This window comes from Nothobranchius furzeri, chromosome 4 (genome assembly GCF_043380555.1).
Source record: "Nothobranchius furzeri strain GRZ-AD chromosome 4, NfurGRZ-RIMD1, whole genome shotgun sequence".
In the NCBI taxonomy this organism is placed as follows: domain Eukaryota; kingdom Metazoa; phylum Chordata; class Actinopteri; order Cyprinodontiformes; family Nothobranchiidae; genus Nothobranchius; species Nothobranchius furzeri.
The window spans coordinates 3,757,670-3,778,687 of record NC_091744.1 but is presented as its reverse complement, the minus strand read 5'-3'; the positions used below and the strand labels follow the sequence as shown (position 1 = coordinate 3,778,687).

Here is a 21,018-nt window from a genome sequence, read left to right as displayed (position 1 = left end):
AAATTAATATAAAGGAGAGGGAACACTCATGAAGTTACAGTAGATAATAGAAACAACTCAATGGTTGTGTGCTGGATTGCGCGACAGCTGGATGGAAACTCAGTGATGTAGGCCTTCGATATTATGAATTTTTGTCGCCCTCCTGCGTACAAAAGGTGTTACTACCGGCAGCATTCATGACGACAAAAGTCATTAGCACTTCCTGTAGATTCCTTCAAAATAAAACATACCACCTAAAAATACTACAAAAGATGGTCCATGAGCTCTAGAGTCATATGCCCGTTTCTGACAAGCTCCAGCTTCAGGTAGAGCTGTTCGAGCCAGTTGATGAATCTCCTCCATGCACTCTTTCAGTCGTTTCACATAATTCAGCTCTGGTCCTCCCATAATCCCAGGCTCAGGAGCCGACCCAAACACCAAGTCCACTTGTGTCTGGAGTTCCCTCCCAAACACCAAAACAGCACGAGTGCTCTGGCTGGATTCCTGAACAGCAGTGCGGTAAGCCCACAACACAAGAGGCAAGCGCAGGTCCCAGTCCCTCTGATGCTGGCTGGTGAGGATAGCCAACTGAGTAGTCAAGAGTGCGATTAAACTGCTACACCAGCCCGTCACTCTGCGGGTGAAGGGGAGTGGTTATGTTTTTTCTCACCCCCAACTGCTGACACACTTCGCTGAAAGGCTGGCTCTCGCTTGATCTCTGTGCAACTCCTCAGGCACTCCGAAATGAGAGAACATCTCATCCACCAACCGCTGAGCTGAAGATGCAGCACTTTGGTCTGGCATTGCATACGCCTCTGGCCACTTGGTGAAATAGTCCATGGCCACCAAGACATAGCGATTGCCAGCCTCCATAGTGGAGAAGGGCCCCATAATACTGCAGACGCTGAACCAATCCGCCTGTCGATCTCCCGATCCCTCCTACCCTCACTCATGAACAAGACCCAGAGATACTTAAACACCTCCACGTGAGGTAGGACCTCTCCCCCAACCCGGAGTTGGCAAGCCACCCTTTCCCGGTCAAGAACCATGGTCTCACATTTGGAGGTGCTGATCCTCATCCCAGCCGCTTCACACTCGGCCGCGAACCTACCCAGCAAGAGCTGAAGGTCAGAGCTGGATGAAACTAGGAGGACCGCATCATCCGCAAAAAGCAGAGATGAGATTCTCCTGCCACCATACTCGACACACTCCACACCACGACTGCGCCTAGAAATTCTGTCCACAAAGGTAATGAACAGAACTGGTGACAAAGGGCAGCCCTGGCGGAGTCCTACCCTCACCGGAAACAGGTCCGACTTACTACCGGCTATGCGGACCAAACTCATGCTCCTCTGAATGGCCCTTAACAGAAAGCCACCCACTCCATGCTCCTGGAGCGTCCCCCACAGGGTGCCCATAGGGACACGGTCATAAGCCTTCTCCAAATCCACAAAACACATGTGGATTGTGTAGCGTTATGAATATGCCATTTCTGCCCTTAACAGCTGCCCTTTGACACAGTGACAGTGTGCATAAATTGCCAAGGTCGTGTGCTTTCTTGTGATGTTTACATTCCAGCAAAGAAGACAGAAGAAGGACGAAGAACGCTTTTCATTAGTTAATCAAAGAACTTTATTTCTAATAAAGCTAATCAAAACAACTGTTGGTCAATAATAATCAGAAGACTGATCTGTGAAATCACACTGTTATGACTTATGTGTTTAATGAATAACAGGACTTTGGACTAACTGAGCTAGACATTATGATTCACATAAGATAAACACATGACACATTGTTCACTTATCCAATCAGAACTTCCTTTCTGATGCGTGGCAGAGCTCTGTTGTCATGTTGAACGAGGTGGAGACGGCGGACCATGTGTGGATGAGCTGACCAGGAGGTAAAAATGCAGGCTTCGGATAAAGTAAAAATGGTTTTAATGGCAGAATGGGAGTAACAGGACAAAACAACGATGACTACTAACAACAATGATCTGACAAAGGACATAACGAGACAAGAGGTATAAATACACTGGGGAAAATGAGGAACACATGGGCAGGCTAACAAGGGGCAGGTGAAACCAATAACGACAGTCAGGGCAGGAGAGGGACACACAGTCAGGAAGGCAGGGGCAGAACGTGACAGTACCCCCCCCTTAAGGGGCGGATACCAGACACCCACAAGGCTACACAACACAAGAGACCGGGAACACTCGACTAGACTTGGGACAGGAACACTCGACTAGACTCGGGACAGGAACACTCGACTAGACTCGGGACAGGAACACTCGACTAGACTCGGGACAGGAACACTCGACTAGACTCGGGACAGGAACACTCGACTAGACTGGGACTGGAACAGGACACACTCGACTTGACTGGAACGTGAAGACTTGACTTGACTGGAACGTGAAGACTTGACTGGAATGGGAAGACTTGACTTGACTTGACTGGAACATGAAGACTTGACTGGAACGTGAAGACTTGACTTGACTTGACTTGACTGGAGCGTGAAGACATGACTGGAACGTGTAGACTTGACTTGACTTGACTGGAGCGTGAAGACTGACTTGACTGGAACGTGTAGACTTGACTGGAACGTGAAGACTTGACTGGAACGTGAAGACTTGACTGCAATGTGAAGACTTGACTGGAACGTGAAGACTTGACTTGACTGGAACGTGAAGACTTGACTTGACTGGAACGTGAAGACTTGGCTTGACTTGACTGGAACGTGAAGACTTGACTTGACCCGAGCGTGAAGACTTGACTGGAACGTGAAGACTTGACTTGACTGGAGCGTGAAGACTTGACTTGACTGGAACGTGAAGACTTGACTGGAGCAGGCGGGGGACCCAGGAGAGAACTGCAAGAGCAGGCGTGGGACCCAGGCAGAGAACTGCAGGAGCAGGCGTGGGACCCAGGCAGAGAACTGCAGGAGCAGGCGTAGGACCCAGCAGAGAACTGCAGAAGCAGGTGTGGGACCCAGCAGAGGCTGCAGCAGCATGAGGCCTGCAGGCATAAGCCCCACCAGCGTGGACCAGGAAGTGGACAATCTGTAGAAGCGACGCGAGGAAACCAGGATCGGCGGCAGGCACTCGACAGCCGGTCAGAGCAGGTGCACAGCATGATTAGCTGGATCTCAGGCAGAGGCTTGGGTGCAGGGAAGCAAGAGAAGAGCAGGGAGACCAGCCCCACCACCCCGGAGAACGATGGCGTGCGTAGGGGGTGTAACTCCCTTAAAGCTCCAGGATCCGCGGCTTCCATGAAAAAAAAAAAAAAAAACGGGACGGGACGGGACGGGGGCAGAAAGCAGGAGAGGAGAAGGGTTTGACCACCACAGGAACAAACTGGATGCGTCGAAACCCACTCAAAGGTTGACCACCTCGGAGAACAGGTAGGATGCGCCAACACCTTGGGTCAGAATCTCCTTCTGCTAAAAGGAGAAAAAAGTAAAAAATAAATCCTCCAACAAACAGGTGTTAGCTCACCACAGGTCCGGGTTTGGTCAGATCATTCTGCCATGTTGAACGAGGTGGAGACGGCGGACCATGTGTGGATGAGCTGACCAGGAGGTAAAAATGCAGGCTTCGAATAAAGTAAAAATGGTTTTAATGGCAGAATGGGAGTAACAGGACAAAACAACGATGACTACTAACAACAATGATCTAACAAAGGACATAACGAGACGGGAGGTATAAATACACTGGGGAAAATGAGGAACACATGGGCAGGCTAACAAGGGGCAGGTGAAACCAATAAGGACAATCAGGGCAGGAGAGGGACACACAGTCAGGAAGGCAGGGGCAGAACGTGACATCTGTGGTGTTTAGTTAATCTGTCCACTCCGATTGGCTAAGATTCAAAAACAACTAAGCTTAATAAAACAGAACAACGCCATTTTAAGTCAGTTCCATCGCAGTTCCATCACGAGTTTCAACGTAGTTCCAACGTGAGTTCAACCAGCTCTCAAATCCATCTGATGTCCATCATCGCTAAGTGAAGTACAGGCTGGCCAGCTGTATTTTCTACTTTTAAGCTGAGAACTGTCAAGCTGGAAAACTCTGTCATTTTATCAACAAGACGACGGTTCCTTCAGAATAAAAGCTGAACTCTATGACCCAATAAAGGGGGGTCTCTACGTGACGCTGAAATCTGCTCGTTGTACCGGGAGGCTATCCATAGACTGGTTTGTCATGCTGCCGACGCTGTTTCACCAGTTCCAGCACAAGGAGGGTCGAGGACCTGGCATCCGGATCTAACACGGAGGTCCCGTACGGTACGTAGATCGCCATAGATTGCGTCTCATGTCTTCCTCCAGAAATCCATCATCGCTCAGTTAAACAAAACATCATCTTGCCCTCAGACTCGCCTCGGTCAGATGGAGATTCTGAACTGACACACACACACCAACACTTCAGCTCACATTCATCTGCATCCATCATTAGAGAGTTAGTCCTGGTGATTGTTTCGAATAATTATAAAATAAATATTCTTAAACGTCCCATCTCTCTTTTCTTGTCTCTAACTCAATACAAGGTGTTTGAATAAAATTCCCTGTGGTAAAAACAACCTCTTCTGATTCTAAGTGCCCGGTCCAAAGATTAATCTCTGGACCTTAATAAAGTGTAAGAATATACCAACTATATTCCGCTACAATTGGTTGGGCAAACTCCCATGCCCTCTCCATCACCCTTGCAAGGGTATAGAGCTGGTCCACAGTTCCACGGCCAGGACGAAAACCACATTGCTCCTCCTCAATCTGAAATTCAACTATCGATCGGACCCTCCTCTCCAGTACCTTGAAGTAAACCTTTCCAGTGAGGCTGAGGAGTGTGATCCCCCTATAGTTGGAACACACCCTCAGGTCACCCTTCTTAAAGATGGGGACCACCACCCTGGTCTGCCACTCCACAGGAACTGCCCCCGATGACCACGACAGCCCTACAACATCCATAGCCTTGAGATACCCAGGACGAATCTCATCTGCCCCCGGGGCTCTGCCGCTGTGCAGTTGTTTGACTACCTCAGCAACTTCTGCCCCCGAGATTGGACAGTCCATCCCCGGGTCTCCCAGCTCTGGTTTCTCCTCAGAATGCGTGTAGGTGGGATTGAGGAGCTCCTCAAAGTATTCCTTCCACCGTCCGACTATAGCCCCAGTTGACGTCAGCAGCTCCCCATCCCCACTGTAAACAGAGTGAGCGAGTTGCTGCCTTCCTCTCCTGAGGCACCGGGCAGTTTGCCAGAACCTCTTTGGAGAGCCCAGGTGCTCGCTCACGGGCCCCAACCCCAGGCCTGGCTCCAGGGTGGAGCCCCAGGCTCTTTTATTATCTGACATACTTTTACAAGAAATAACACATATCCCAATAAAACAGCTTATTTATAAAAAGCATAGAATCTCACATTTTCATTCACGAAAACAAAAACTAGGCTAACTCATGCACATCCTCCACTTCAGCACAGTGTTCCTCAGATGTGGCTTTGCTTTCTGGGGGCGCCTGTGGCACTGACTGGTGGCTCTGTGTTTGTGAGGCCATGACCCAAGCCCGAACCACTGATTCTTTCTGGGTACATGATGGTGATGATGATGATCGGTACAGGTTGTGTTTCCTGAGTAGGATGAGGGGGGGGTTCTTCAGTAGTGTGTAGAACAAGCCCCAGCGCCTCCTGGACTGGTTGTTCGTGGAAGATGCTGGAAAGTTAAAGACGAAGGATGAAGAAGAGTGGGAGAAAATGTAGATGCAATATATATTGAAGGTTATGAATGTCCCCTGAAATACATACAGGTCTTCTAACCTGTTTAACCCTAACACTCCCCAATTGGGGGCCTCTACAGTTTCATGTCCCAAACATCTACAACTGTCCCCATTCTCCAAACACAACTAAAACCACAATTAAACAGCCCAGATGGGAAACAAGGCCATTTTAAATTGTAATAAATTAAGATAAAATGATATTTAAACTTTATTTTAGAAGAGCATCTGACCTTTTCTGATGTCTGCTGAAAAAAAAAAAATCCTTGAACAAATGTAGTTGAGAACCCCTGGAATAAATAAAACGATTGACTAAATTTCCAAAATGGAATTTGAACTCACAACCTCCATCCTGTCAGCACTTTCACACAGGGCAGCTCTTCTAAAATAAAGTTCAAGTATTATTTTATTTTAATGTATCAAAAACCAAAAATTGCTTTGTTTACAATCTAAACTGTTTTGATTGTAGCTGTAGCTCTGCTCGGGGAATGCAAACAATCACTGACACTTGGGACATGAAACTCCAAAGGCCCCCAACTGGGAGGTGCCAGGGCCCAAAGAAAAAGGCCTAGGGCCTAAAGGGCTAACCTGGTAGGGCATTGTCAAATGAGGAGTAGGTGTTTGAGTTGTGTCTTTCCACAGAGTTGGAGATCAGCAGCTGACAGAAACACACCATGACGGGGTTGTTGTGGTAATGGTCTGCAAAGATCATCCCGATCCACGTGTTGTAGCCTGGAACATGCAGTTAGAGTCATGGACAAAGTCTAAAGCACAAGTTTATTGTAAATAAGCAAACCTTTACACCCTTTTATTATGCTAATTGCTGCCACCTTGTGGTAGACATGGATTAAAACAAAGGACAGTAACATCTTAAAACTCCATCAACGCAAAACAAAGCAGATGAAATAAATAAATAAAAATTAATGAACGATAGAATGAATAAAATAAATAAATACATTTTTTATGAATGAATGAATGAATAAAGTAAACAAATAAATTAATAAAAATGAATGAATGAATAAATACAAATTCATAAAAATGAAGGATTAAACAAGTTAAATAAATAAAGAAAGTAAACAAATAAATTATTAAAAATGAATGAATGAATAAATACATAAAAAATAAATGATTGATTGAACAAATAAAAATAAATAAATACACAAACAAATAAATAAATATTGTTCAACCTGAGGAACATGAAACTAGCCAGTGCCCCACCTTCGTGCAGCACATGTGATTTTAAGCTCACCAGCGTCCAGGGTTTCGTATCCCCTCTGCATTATGGTCCGGTCTATGCGGGACACCAACCACGTTCCTACCACAAGACTGATTAGCAACCTGAGGATGCAGGTGCTGATGCCCATCACCACATTGTAGAAAAAGAAGAAGTAGTTGAAGCAGTGGAATGCTTTCCTGAGACGCAAAAGGAAAGAATTTGGTCAAATTTTGAGCTTTTAAATTCAAATTTAATTAGTTCATCCAGACTTTGAGTTTGGTTTTAAACAGATTTCTCATATTGCATCAAAGCTTGGGGTTAAAAAACGTACATTAAAGATAAAAAAAGTATATATTCTTTGATCTTTTTGAGCCACAAAAACATAATTTGAACGCTCATTTTCATATTGGATCCACATGTGAGGGAGTCTAGATTTTATGGCTTTGGACACAATAATTATACATCTTATCAGATTTTGTCCATTATCAAAACCAACTTCCTCTAGTAACAGTTTAGTGTTTGATGCCTAGAATAAAATATCTTAATGGTGTTATTAACACAGCTGTGCTCATGAATTAGACTGACCTGTTGTTGAGAGCTAGAGGTTTCTGCTTATCACTGGGAGACATTTTGTCCTGCAGGAAGAAGACCTGAACCAGAACCACCTGGACAATCACCAAGGCGATCACCAGACCTATCGTCAGACTGAAAAGTCCGATCAGAACCTGTACTTATCCCGTTTTATCCCCTCTACCAACCCAAGAAGACACAGCCTTACAGAATTAGGCTCAGATTCTTCAGCATGCTCAGAGTTTGTCCATGTTGTATGGGAAGAATGAGTCCGTAGACCAAGAGCAGTGCAAACAGGAAGTGGACAAAGTGGACAATCAGGTAGCCTGAGTGGAACCACAAACATTTATCCAAAAATACGCTTCACATAAGGTGTTCAGCCTACAGAGGAGGATGAAAGGATGAAAGGCTTACCCCACAGCGTGAATGCTATCTGCCAGCCTGAGTATCTTGCAATAGAAGCCTAGAGAGGTAATCAGAAATCTTGTTTAACCTTCTGATGTTTTGGTCAACCATGTTCTAGTGTTCCACCAGAACACTGCTGGCCTGGTATGCAAAGGCGCCTCTAAGGGGTGGCCATGGCCACCCCTAGAAAATTGCTGACCCCCCCCCCAGCAAAAACCAGTGTTAATAAATCATATTAATGTTCACTCAAACCATAAATTGATCTTACTTATACAAGACATAATTGTAAATAAAAATAAAAATAATACAGTTAATGAGAAAGGAAATAATCAGAATTTAAAAAATACATGTTTAAAATTTTTTTATCTCCATAGTTTTTTTGTGAACTCAGCAAGAGGTAAAAATTTATTTGAAAATGTATTTTTTTTGTTTAATTCTTGAACTAAAAAAACATTTTCAAATAAAAATTTAAGTAACATTTAAATAACTGAAATATATTTTTCTGAAATGTTTGTGTTTGTAAAATTGTAGTTAAATGTTTTGGATACGTGCTGTTTTTTTTTTTATTAAAAACCAATAAAGGAGCAATGCAATACATCACCACAGGCTAAACTCTCCCAGAGTTACCACAAGGACCAATTTGGTGTGCCACCCCAAAAATTTCTTTGGCCTTGTCTGGCCACCCCTATCAAAATTTTTTGGAGGCGCCCCTAGTCCTTAACTTATTGCGTGTACTTAGGATTTGTGTGTTTTACTCACTACGCTCACGGCAGACAGAGGATTGTGGAATTTCTCAGGAAGAAAAGTCTTCTGTCCCTTCCAGAGTCTCTTCAAATGTTTCCTGAAGTGTATAGTTTTAAGTACATAAGTGCTTAAGCAAGTACACAAGCAAGTTTCATTCTGTCCCGCTGCAGTGTGCATTGGTTGCATCATTTCTCACCTGTAACACGCTAAGATGTGGAAGGTGTAAGCAACAGAGTTGAGACTGGCAAAGATCGTGGTGACAAGCCAAGACTCTTAAAAACAAAACAAATCTTCTGTTTACACCTCTGTGACAGTTTGGAGGCATTTCAGCTCACCTTGTTGCATTGGAGCAGGATATAAAATCAGGTTTCTTGCACTTTATTTTGGCAATTTTAAGCAGATTTTGAGAAGGTCTGTATAAAATACTGACTTCTGGCCACATAGATGAACTCTTCTATCTGTGGGATCAGGTATCCTAAAGCTTCAGTCTGGTTACAGATTATCAGCCCCTCTTTTAGCGCATTATTCCAGCGTTCCACTCTATCAAAGATGGCATCACTGAGGCTGTAGTCTGCCAGAGTCATCTAGAAAGAAAGACACATGAACACATCAACCAATCTATGAGCGATTCATTCATCCCACTTGTACAGTTGTCCTCACCGTATACAGGCCTATGAGGGATATAATGGCAGTGCCAATGATCCTGTTGGGAAACTTAAAGTTGGGATCCCATTCATAAACTCGCCTCTGGAACCAGCCTAGGGGTTTGCTGCAACACAGAACATGCATCGATCTCTGATTGGATGTTTTATGTTATTATTGCGATTTTTAAAGTCTGAAGTTGATTTTTTTCTCTCCCTGTGGCTCCAAAATGTTACAAGTGATCATTTAAATGATCAAAAACTCCTGAAAGTCACACCAGCTGCACCTGAATGCATCAGGTAATTTTTTAGATCATGTAAAACGGATTCTTACACTATAGGGTTTAACAGTGTGATAATTTGCAAACTTATTTAAATCATTTAAAAAAATTAATAAATAAAAAGACTATATATATATATATACATATATATATACACACACACACATATGTACTTTCAACAAAAATATAAACGCAACACCTTTGTTTCTGCTCCGATTTTTCATAAGATGGACCTAAAGATCTACAATTTATTCCAGATACACAATATTACCATTTCTCTCAAACATTGTTCACAAATCAGTCTAAATGTGTGATAGTGAGCACTTCTGCTTTGCTGAGATAATCCATCCCACCTCACAGGTGTGCCACATCAAGATGCTGATCCGACATCATGAGTAGTGCACAGGTGTACCTTACACTGCCCACAGTAAAAGGCCACCCTGGAATGTGCAGTTTTGTCTCACAGCAAAATGCCACAGATGCCACGACCATTGAGGGAGCATGCAATTGGCATGCCGACAGCAGGAATGTCAACCAGATCTGTTGCTTGTGCATTGAATGTTAATTTCTCCACCATAAGCCGTCTCCAAAGGCGTTTCAGAGAATATGGCAGCACATCCATTTGGCCTCACAACTACAGACGATGTGTAACCACACCAGCCCAGGACCTCCACATCCAGCAGGTTCGCCTCCAAGATCGTATGAGACCAGCCACTCAGACAGCTGCTGAAGCAATTGGTTTGCATAACCAAACAATTTATGCACAAACTGTCAGAAACCGTCTCAGGGAAGCTCAACTGCATGCTTGTCGTCCTCATCGGGGTCTTGACCTGACTCCAGCTCGTCGCCGTAACAGACTTGAGTGGGCAAATGCTCACATTCAATGGCGTCTGGCACGTTGGAGAGGTGTTCTCTTCATGGATGAATCTCGGTTTACATTGTTCAGGGCAGATGGCAAACAGTGTGTGTGGCGTCGTGTGGGTGAGCGCTTTGCTGATGTCAATGTTGTGGATCAAGTGGCCCATGGTGGTGGTGGGGTTATGGTATGGGCAGGCATCTGTTATGGACGAGGAACACAGGTGCATTTTATTGATGGCATTTTGAATGCACAGAGATACCGTGATGAGATCCTGAGGCCCATTGTTGTGCCGTACATCCATGAACATCACCTCATGTTTCAGCAAGATAATGCAAGGCCCCATGTTGCAAGGACACAATTCTTGGAAGCTGAAAATGTCCCAGTTCTTGCATGTGTAACATGATGAAGGAGCTATTCCACCGAAGGTTATTTACCCTCTCTCCTCAGATGTCTCTGACACAGAACTAATCGGCATGAGACTGCCTCAAGGTCATGCATTTGCTTCTAAACTGCTTCCTTTCCAGCCCAAGAGAAGGATGAAGACAAAGAATTCTTTCTTTTTAATAAACCAAATAGCTCTATTTTTAATAAAGCTAATCAAACAAAGTGTTAGTCAATAATAAGATGTTGACCAATCTGTGAAATGACAATGTTATGATTGGTATGTTTTTATAAGTAATATGACTTTAATCTATATGCACTAGACATTCTGACGACACGTAATGTAAACGCATGACACATTGCTTTTACTCATCCAATCGGAACCTTCCTTTCTGAAGCGTGGCATACTCTCTGTGGTGTTTATAATTCTGCCAACTTTGATTCGACCATAAATCAAAACATTCAGATTAATAAAACCAATCCCCACGCCATCTTACTTCAGTTCTCTACAGTTCACTGCAGTTCACCGCATTCTAAGAGAAGTATCGGACCGGCCACCCGGACTTCCTTTTTAAGCAAAGAACCAACAAGCTGGATAAAATCTGTTGCATTTTACCAACCAAGCAACGATTCCTTTCAAAATAAAAGCTGAACTCACTGACCTTCTGGGTCAATTTGACGCTGTCAACCAACTGTTGCTTTTTACCTCGAGACAATCCAAAGACTAGTCTGTCGTACTGCTGACGCTGTTTCATCGGCTCCGGTACCGAAGGGGGGTCCGAGGACCTGGCATCTCATATGTTTCTGAAACTCTGATCGTAGCTTAAGAGCAAAACATCACAACATCATTCAGACTTGCTTCTCTGGATACGAGAGTTCTGATTACAAACATCACTCACACATGCACCATTCTTCTCACGTCTCATTCACACCAAGATCCATCCATTCACTTAGAATTTAGAGTTTGTCTTTTTTAAAATTGTTTAAAATTGTTTAGAAATAAATCTTCTTTAACGTTTTAAAGGTGACTCTCTCTTCTCTTGTCTCTCAGTTAATACGAAGTGTTACATAATCCCTGCAATAAAAAGTTCCAATCTTCTGGTTAAAAGTACCCAAAGATATGTAAGATTGATTTCATATTTACTATGGAATCTTATGTCTTATGGTTCCTTAAATAACTGTAAATTAACGCTTTACACATGGCCTGTATACTCACCGAACATGTCACCTGTTGAGCATGTTTGGGATGTGCTTGACCGGCGTATACGACAGCGTGTACCAGTTCCCACTAATATCCAACAACTTTGCACAGCCATTGAAGAGGAGTGGACCAACATTCCACAGGCCACAATTGACAATCTGATAAACTCTATGCGAAGGAGATGTGTTGCACTGCATGAGGCAAATGGTGGTCACACCAGATACCCAATAAAGCAAAAAAACTGCACATTCCAGGGTGTCCTTTTATTGTGGGCAGTTTAAGGTACACCTGTGCACTACTCATGATGTCAGATCAGCATCTTGATGCTCCGCCTGTGAGGTGGGATGGATTATCTCAGCAAAGCACAGGTGCTCACTATCACACATTTAGACTGATTTGTGAACAATGTTTGAGAGAAATGGTAATATTGTGTATCTGGAATGAATTTTAGATCTTTAAGTCCATCTCATGAAAAATCGGAGCAGAAACAAAGGTGTTGCATCAATATTTTTGTTGTGTGTGTGTGTGTATATATATATATGTTAGCTCCAGAAGCTGAGAAAGGTTACCCAAAAAATATTCTATTTTCTTTTAACTTTATTATTAGCAAACAAAATAATTTTTCAAATTTCTAATTTTCCTTAATTGAGAAAAACAGTTTAGTTTTTTTTTAAAACACAGCTGTTTATAATTCATAAAAAAGGCATATCCTTAATTTTTTTCTTTTCATTTGCCTGTGAGGGCTCCCATACTTGGCATCAGTCCATCATCCACACAGATATCATATACATAGACACCACATGGACTGGTACTGCCTAATGGAGCTGGTGTAGCAGTGGGCAGCCATCTTGGAAGGGTCCCCATTTGTCCCTAGTACGTTTATTTTTACTGAGGAAGGTGTTTAGTCAACTAAAGACCACATTTTATAATGCTTTTTCACAATGTTAGACATAGGGTCTGTCATGACAGGGATAAAATACATATAACTAAATAAAGTAAATTAAAATAAATTTAAATATAGAATCCCAACAGGAAGGTTAGAAAAGTCAATGTTAATCCAACATGATTTGTTGCTACCATAGACTGCACAAAAACGGGCATAGCTGCTCAACCTGTATTGACTCCATTTGGGTTTGGAGAGTGAGGAACTCATCCAAAATGTTATGTTCTTCAGTGTTCAATGGTGTGTCTATTGTCTACCTGTGCTCAGGTGTTATGCCCAGCAGTTGCTTCACATGTTGCACCTGATGTTGACCAATTAGGTCCTCTGGGTCCTGGCAACAAATTTATCATATTCACACTCACAAATAACAAAGTGACACATTCAGACAATGGTGACCTTTAAAGTGACAATCTGTAGTTTTAACCATTACCCTTTTTAAATAAAGTTGAAAATGAATTAAATGATGCCCAGTTGTAATAATATTGGTGGCTTTGTAACATAAAAATCAGGTCTAAAATATGTGGGAGCGGATCTAAGTCTCTGGATGACGCCACATTAGATCCCATGTTTCCTTCTACGCGAGTCCATGAGGACAAAATGCATTTACTAATTTAACAAATGGTTAATAAACTTTTGCCATTCTTAAACGTTGTTGTACACATTTACTTCTTCACTGACCCAAATGGCCATCCGTGGGTAAGGTCTTACTCAATCACAAAAATACTGCTTGGTTGCAGTGATTTAGGTACATACTGCCCCCTGTTGCCAGGGAAAATTCACATTGTCACTTTAAAGAACTTGTTTGACTCTGACCTCTTGTTCCAGCTGCAGACGTATGCGAATGTCTTTAACCAGCATGTAAACAAATCGTCCCAAGAGGAAGATGAGTGAGAGGACGCTGGGCCACTGAGTAATCACCTTCTGGTATTTACCCAGAATCTTTAAATGATAAACCATTATTTCTATCAAAAACATAGACACCTTCATTTTTTAAATACTTGAAAACATTCCAATAATTAAATGAAAGTTTGTGAATGCTAGGTTTATTACCCCACCTCCACCTACCTTACCCCCAGGACAGGTGACCATGTCCCACACTGTGATGATGATCCTAGAAACAGAATCAATAAAGTTTGTTTTACTCTGTTGTGAAACCCTGTATGTTGAATACATGAGGGAATATTCACCAGGACACAGAGTAGAGAATTCCCAGCATCGCCCCGGCCATTCGGAATGGTGTGGAGAGGCAGGCGAAAAAAGGGAAATACACCAGGCCCACTTCCAGAGCTCCAACCAGATACACTATGGCTACAGTCGAAGAACACTACATCAGGTGGTGTACTTATTTGAGCTGTGTGTATGAGATGGGGTGCATAGGGTATCATTTGTAAAGTCAAACGTCCATAACTAAACAGCAATATTTTGAGTTAAATGGGAATTCATTTTTCAAAGTCATATTTCACCATGTATCATTCATACATTTATAAATGTTAAATATCCCAAATAAGTATTTAGTTAGAAAGCTAAATATTGAATTTCAAATTAAATATGTTTTATAAACTAAATATTTAGGTAAGAGCTAAATATTAAGTTAGTAAAATAAATATTTAATTTTGAGATAAATATTTATTTTACAAACTAAATATGTAGGTCTGACCAAAATATTTAGTTAGTAAAATAAATACTTAATTTAATATTTATTTTACAAAATAAATTTTAAGATGCCAGCTAAATATATATTATGGGTTCTATTATGGCTATACATAAATATGAAATTTGCAAACTAAATGTTTAACTTCAAAATAAATATTTAGCTGGGACCTGCATATTTATTTAGGAAATATTTAATTTGGAGCTAAATTTTTAGTTAGTAAACTAAATATTTAGCTCCAAATTAAATATTTTGTAAGTATATTAAAGAGCAAGTCAACCCCTACCAGAGTATAACTCCACTCTCACTTCATGTTTGAAAAATGCAACAATTGCTGTTGCCTGGCCAACTGAGAAGGCAGAGCTGCTAACAAATACACACACACACACAGGCTCACGACAGCATTGTGACATCATAATGTACCAGTTTACATCATAGCATACCTCGTAGCCAATAGCGGTGGCAGATTTAAATTAAAATACAGTGCAGAGTTTTTACCTGATTTTATTTGGGGCTGACTTGCTCTTTAAGTATTGATTTTACAAACTAAATATTTAGTTCTGACTTAAATATTTAGTTTATAAAATAAATATTTACTTAAATTAAATATTTAACTTGCCAACTTGCTCCTCCTTGAACCGTCACTGTATTGTCGTGGAGGAGTTTGAGTGCCCTAATGATCCTAGGAGCTATGTGCCCCTGGTAGGGTCTCCCATGACAAATTGGTCTTAGGTGAAGGGTGAGACAAAGAACGATTCAGAGGATGTTCATGGATATACAATCAAAGAGTCAGAGTACGTGGCCCGGAGGGTTACCAGGGTCCCACCCTGGAGCCAAGCCTGGGGTTGGGGCCCGTGAGTGAGCGCCTGGTGGCCGGGCTTTCGCCCATAGGGCCTGGCTGGGCCCAGCCCGAACCGGATATATGGGCTCATCCAACTGTGGACCCACCCCCCGCAGGAGGAACATGAAGCGTCCGGTGCAGTGTGGATCAGGTGGCAGACCGAGGCGGAAGCCTTGGCGGTCCGATCCCCGGACAAGGAAACTGGTTTTTGGGACATGGAACATCACCTCGCTGGCGGGGAAGGAGCCGGAGCTTGTGGCAGAGGTTGAACGGTGTCGGCTAGATATAGTCAGACTCACCTCGACACATAGCATTGGCTCTGGAACCCAAGTCCTTGAGAGGTGTTGGACACTCTCCTTTGCTGGAGTTGCTCTGGGTGAGAGGTGGAGGGCTGGGGTTGGCTTTTTGTTAGCCCAAGACTCTCTGCCTGTGTGTTGGGGTTTACCCCGGGGGACGAGAGGGTAGCTTCCCTGTGCCTTCGGGTTGGGGAATGGGTCCTGACTGTTGTTTGTGCTTATGGGCCAAATATCAGTTCAGAGTACCCACCCATTTTGGAGTCCCTGGGAGGAGTGTTAGGTAGTGCTCCATCAGGGGACTCCGTTGTCCTGCATGGGGACTTCAATGCTCACGTGGGCAATGACAGCATTACCTGGAGGGGTGTGAATCAGAGGAATGGCCCGCCTGATCTGAACTCGAGTGGTGTTTCGTTATTGGACTTCTGTGCAAGCCACAGTTTGGCCATAACGAACACCATGTTTGAACATAAGGATGCCCATCGGTACACTTGGTTCCAGGGCAGCCTAGGTCGCAGGTCGATGATAGATTTTGTAGTCGTATCATCTGACCTGCGGCCGTATGTTTTGGACACCCGAGTGAAGAGAGGAGCGGAGCTGTCAACTGATCACCACCTGGTGGTGAGTTGGATCAGATGGCAGGGGAAGATGCCGCGTAGACCTGGCAGACCCAAACGCATAGTGAGGGTCTGCTGGGAACGCCTGGCAGAAGAACCTGTCAAGACGGTCTTCAACTCCCACCTCCGGAAGAGCTTTGACTGCGTCCCGAAAGCAGTGAGGGACATTGACTCTGAGTGGGCCTTGTTCCACTCTGCAATTGTTGAGGCGGCTGTTGCTAGCTGTGGTCGCAAAGTGGCCGGTGCCAGTCGTGGTGGCAACCCCCGTACCCGCTGGTGGACACCAGAGGTTCGGGGAGCCGTCAGGCTGAAGAAGGAGGCCTGCAGGGCGTGGCTGGTCTGTGGGTCTCCGGAGGCAGCAGACAGGTACCGGATAGCCAAGCGGGATAAAGCAGTGACAGTTGCTGAGGCAAAATCTCGGGCGTGGGAGGAGTTTGGTGAGGCCATGGAGAAAGACTATCGATCGGCTCCAAAGAGGTTCTGGCAAACTGTCCGGCACCTCAGGAGAGGAAGGAAGCAACTCGCTCACACTGTTTACAGTGGGGATGGGGAGCTGCTGACGTCAACTGGGGCTATAGTCAGATGGTGGAAGGAATTCTTTGAGGAGCTCCTCAATCCCACCAATGCACATTCCGAGGAGGAACCAGATCCGGTAGACCTGGGGATGGACTGTCCAATCTCGGAGGCAGAAGTTACTGAGGTAGTCAAACAACTACACAGCGGCGGAGCCCCAGGGGCAGATAAGATTCGTCCTGTGTATCTCAAGGTTATGGATGTTGTAGGGCTGTCTTGGCTGACACGTCTCTTCAACATTGCATGGTCATCGGGGGCAGTTCCTAGGGAGTGGCAGACCGGGGTGGTGGTCCCCATCTTTAAGAAGGGTGACCTGAGGGTGTGTTCCAACTATAGGGGGATCACACTCCTCATCCTCCCTGGAATGGTCTACTCCAAGGTACTGGATAGGAGGGTCTGATCCATAGTTGAATCTCAGATTGAGGAGGAGCAATGTGGTTTTCGTCCTGGCCGTGGAACTGTGGACCAGCTCTATACCCTTGCAAGGGTGATGGAGGGGGCATGGGAGTTTGCCCAACCAATCCACATGTGTTTTGTGGATTTGGAGAAGGCTTATGACCGTGTCCCCGGGGCACCCTGTGGGGGACGCTCCAGGAGTATGGGGTGGGTGGCTTTCTGTTAAGGGCCGTTCAGTCCCTTTACCAGAGGAGCGTGAGTTTGGTCCGCATATAGCCGGTAGTAAGTCGGACCCGTTCCCAGTGAGGGTTGGACTCCATCAGGGCTGCCCTTTGTCACCGGTTCTGTTCATTACCTTTATGGACAGAATTTATAGGCGCAGCCGTGGTGTGGAGTGTCTCGAGTTTGGTGGCAGGAGAATCTCGTCTCTGCTTTTTGCGGATGATGTGGTCCTCCTAGCTTCATCCAGCTCTGACCTTCAGCTCTTGCTGGGTAGGTTCGCGGCCGAGTGTGAAGCGGCTGGGATGAGGATCAGCACCTCCAAATCTGAGACCATGGTTCTCGACCGGAAAAGGGTGGCTTGCCACCTCCGGGTCGGGGGAGAGGTCCTACCTCAAGTGGAGGAGTTTAAGTATCTCGGGGTCTTATTCATGAGTGAAGGTAGGAGGGATCGGGAGATCGACAGGCGGATTGGTTCAGCGTCTGCAGTGATACGGACGCTGAGCCGATCTGCCGTGGTGAAGAGGGAGCTGAGCCAGAAAGCCAGGCTCTCGATTTACCGGTCGATCTACGTTCCAATCCTCACCTGTGGTCATGAGCTTTGGGTAATGACCGAAAGAACGAGATTGCGGATACAAGCGGCCGAAATGAGTTTCCTCCGGAGGGTGGCCGGGCTCAGCCTTAGAGATAGGGTGAGGAGCTCGGACATCCGGGAGGGACTCGGAGTAGAACCGCAGCTCCACCAGATCGAAAGGAGTCATTTGATGTGGTTTGGGCATTTGGTCAGGATGCCTCCTGGACGCCTTCCTGGGGAGGTGTTTTGAGCATGTCCTGCTGGCAGGAGGTCCCCGGGTCGACCCAGGACACATTGGAGAGGTTACATCTCCAATCTGATCCGGGAATGCCTTGGGGTCCTGCCGGAGGAACTGGTGGAGGTGGCCGGGGAGAGGACGGTCTGGAGCTCCCTAGTTGGGAGGCTGCCCCCGTGACTCGGACCCAGATAAGCGGGGGAAGACGACGACAACGATGAAATGCCAACTAAATACTTAGTTGGGACCTTTAACATTTATAAATGTATCAATAAATTGGTAAAAATCTGATTTTGAAAAATGAGCTTTTTCACTTATGGTATGCTAAATAACCCAAAATACTGCTTTTAAATTATGACTCTTTGTCTTTACAAATGGAACCCCATAGAGTGTGTACCTCTGGCCCAGGACACAACGTTAAAGGGGAGGTATCGTTCCGAGAAGAGCAGCAGAACGCTGCTGGACACGGCACCAAAGGCAAAGCCATAAGACCAGCGGTTACTCAGGCTGCCGATTGTGTCTAAAGGCCTGGGGCATGAAAAACACCAAATTTCACACCAGAATGTTTTTCCAAAGACCTTTTAGTAAAATATCTACTGTTCCAGTTACAGATTCCAGTATAGATTTGTCCACATTATAATAATAATAATAATAATACATTTTATTTCAAAGCGCCTTTCAGGACACCCAAGGTCACTTTACAGAAAACACGTAATAAAATACAATAAAACAATAATAAAACCCAAACAAGAAAAAACAAAGAGAGAAACAGTTCAATAAAATCAGAGGTTGTAGGCAGATTTAAACATGTGTGTTTTGAGTTTTGATTGGAAAAGGGTAAAACTGTCGATGTTCCTGATGTCTGGGGGAAGTGAGTTCCAGAGACGGGGAGCAGAGCGGCTGAAAGCTCTGCTCCCCATGGTAGCGAGACGGGCAGAAGGAACCGCAAGATGGATGGAAGAAGATGATCTGAGTGAACGGGATGGGGTGTGAATACTTATGAGGTCAGAGATATATGGAGGAGAGAGGTTGTGGATTGCTTTGAAGGTATGGAGGAGAATTTTGAAGATGGACCTGAATTTAACTGGGAGCCAGTGAAGCTGCCGGAGAACCGGGGTGATGTGGTGAAAGGAAGGGGTTCTGGTGATAATACGGGCTGCTGAATTCTGGACCATTTGCAGTTTATGAAGGAGTGGTATGTTGGTATGTTATGTGTGGTAATGTTGACTTACACCACAATACCAAAACGTCCTTCTAGGAAGGGCAGTCTCTGGTCGATGGCCAGAGTCTGGGATCGTCTCTGGAGGAACGACAGTACGCCTGCAATCAGCACCTCGAAGACAAGATAGCACGCCAGTCAATGGAGGATTCTATTCAGTGTTGCTGATATGCAACTCATTGAAAATAACATTCCACCACAGTTGCATCCCTTTAATCTGTAAATGGTGCTTCTTTTCCCTGGGATTAATGCAAAATAAGCTGGTTTGATTACTTTGTCTCGGGTTGATAAGGATAACACAAATGCAAAGTGGGTGTAGAAATTGTAATGTCCAGCAGGTTGGTATTCTATATTTATATGGAGTATCACAGCTTATTGGTCATAAGTAGAGGCAATATATTGAGCTCTTAAAGCACTCAATTTACAACTCCTACAAAATTTTATCATTTAGTTTGAGAAAAAGACTTGTGTGGGCTTTTAAGTGTTAAATGCCTTTCAAAATAAAAGACTTACCTTTGAAATATCACATAAAATCCAGAAAATTGTGTGTGCATGCGTGCATGTGTACAAAGTGACAACTTACAGCTGGTATGAGTGACAGGTGCAGAAAAAAGCCCACCGAGACACCATTTTGACAGCCGTCAACCGTGGAGACGCTGGAAAAGCTGGATTGTTGCAAAAAACAAGTAGGACAAAATAATAGTAGTGATTTGAAGAACAGGAACACTGAGGAGAAAAATGTGAGCAGAAACAAACACAATGGATCCAAACAGAACTGATCCCAGATGAGCTCAGGCGTCAGAAGAATGTTTAATTTAATTAACATCCGGAAGAGTAAATTACTTTTGAATAGTGCAATCGACCAGTGTTCTACAGGATAAACTCAACATCTGTAAATAAACTCAGCTTCATGTTAACTTTTGCAGAAACTTGATTCAAAAGAGCTGACGGAATCCAAAACGTCCCACCGCCATGAACTTTTCTATATCTGTACTTACTCATGTTCCTCTGCGTCTCTTATCATCATTGATAAGTCAGCACATTGGAGCTGAGAAACCTGCTCTTCTGTCAGTAGACAGGAAGTGAATGTGGATTAAAGCCACAACCTCATTTCCTGGTTTTCAGCCATGTGACACACCTGACCTTTGCCCAAAGGATCCGTTGAGTTCTGTTTTTGCGGACATCCACGAACACACTCTCAGTCTGCTAACACACTTCTCTCTTCCAACACACTGTGTTACTCAGTAAGAGGAGAGTAAACAATGACATAACACTCTCAGATAACAGGCTAATCATTCACCGGCTACTTTCTGCCCACAGAAGAACATTTCTCTTTACTTTATCACATAAAACAATAAACCAGCTGTCATTTAACTCTTGCATCCCTTTAATCCTATTTTCTATAATGCAGTTTTAAAGAGAGCATCA

General features: G+C 44.2%; 1 protein-coding gene across 4 annotated transcripts; it reads right to left on the bottom strand.

The window, feature by feature from the left end:
• Positions 1–3,247: 3,247 nt before the first annotated feature.
• Positions 3,248–20,808, bottom strand: stra6l (STRA6-like). Of its 4 annotated transcripts, none has more exons than XM_054743557.2 (18): positions 20,174–20,582; positions 19,604–19,704; positions 18,769–18,899; positions 14,160–14,280; positions 14,038–14,083; positions 13,786–13,911; positions 13,230–13,303; positions 9,327–9,435; positions 9,097–9,250; positions 8,863–8,938; positions 8,682–8,763; positions 7,932–7,980; positions 7,726–7,843; positions 7,533–7,652; positions 6,981–7,144; positions 6,320–6,463; positions 5,382–5,670; positions 3,248–3,414 (listed from the first exon to the last, which is right to left on the bottom strand). In XM_054743557.2, the coding sequence occupies exons 1-17, from the start codon at positions 20,414–20,416 to the stop codon at positions 5,405–5,407; spliced, it is 2,124 nt and encodes a 707-aa protein (XP_054599532.1). In that variant the 5' UTR covers positions 20,417–20,582; the 3' UTR covers positions 3,248–3,414; positions 5,382–5,404. The 4 variants fall into 4 exon arrangements, with proteins under 4 accessions (XP_054599532.1, XP_054599533.1, XP_015823555.1 ...); XM_054743558.2 differs by having other exon boundaries at positions 3,248–3,411; XM_015968069.3 differs by lacking the exon at positions 3,248–3,414 and adding an exon at positions 20,589–20,808 and having other exon boundaries at positions 5,340–5,670; positions 20,174–20,255.
• Between the last annotated feature and the right edge of the window lie 210 nt (positions 20,809–21,018).

What these genes read in the sequence shown, in the direction of transcription:
- stra6l (XM_054743557.2), bottom strand. Translation starts at nt 20,416, where the DNA reads ATGTTAATTAAATTAAACATTCTTCTGACGCCTGAGCTCATCTGGGAT. An exon ending in GATAGCATTCACGCTGTGGG is followed by an intron (nt 7,844 to 7,931) that starts GTAAGCCTTTCA and finishes GGTTCCACTCAG; the next exon opens with GCTACCTGATTGTCCACTTT. An exon ending in AAGAATCTGAGCCTAATTCT is followed by an intron (nt 7,653 to 7,725) that starts GTAAGGCTGTGT and finishes CGGACTTTTCAG; the next exon opens with TCTGACGATAGGTCTGGTGA.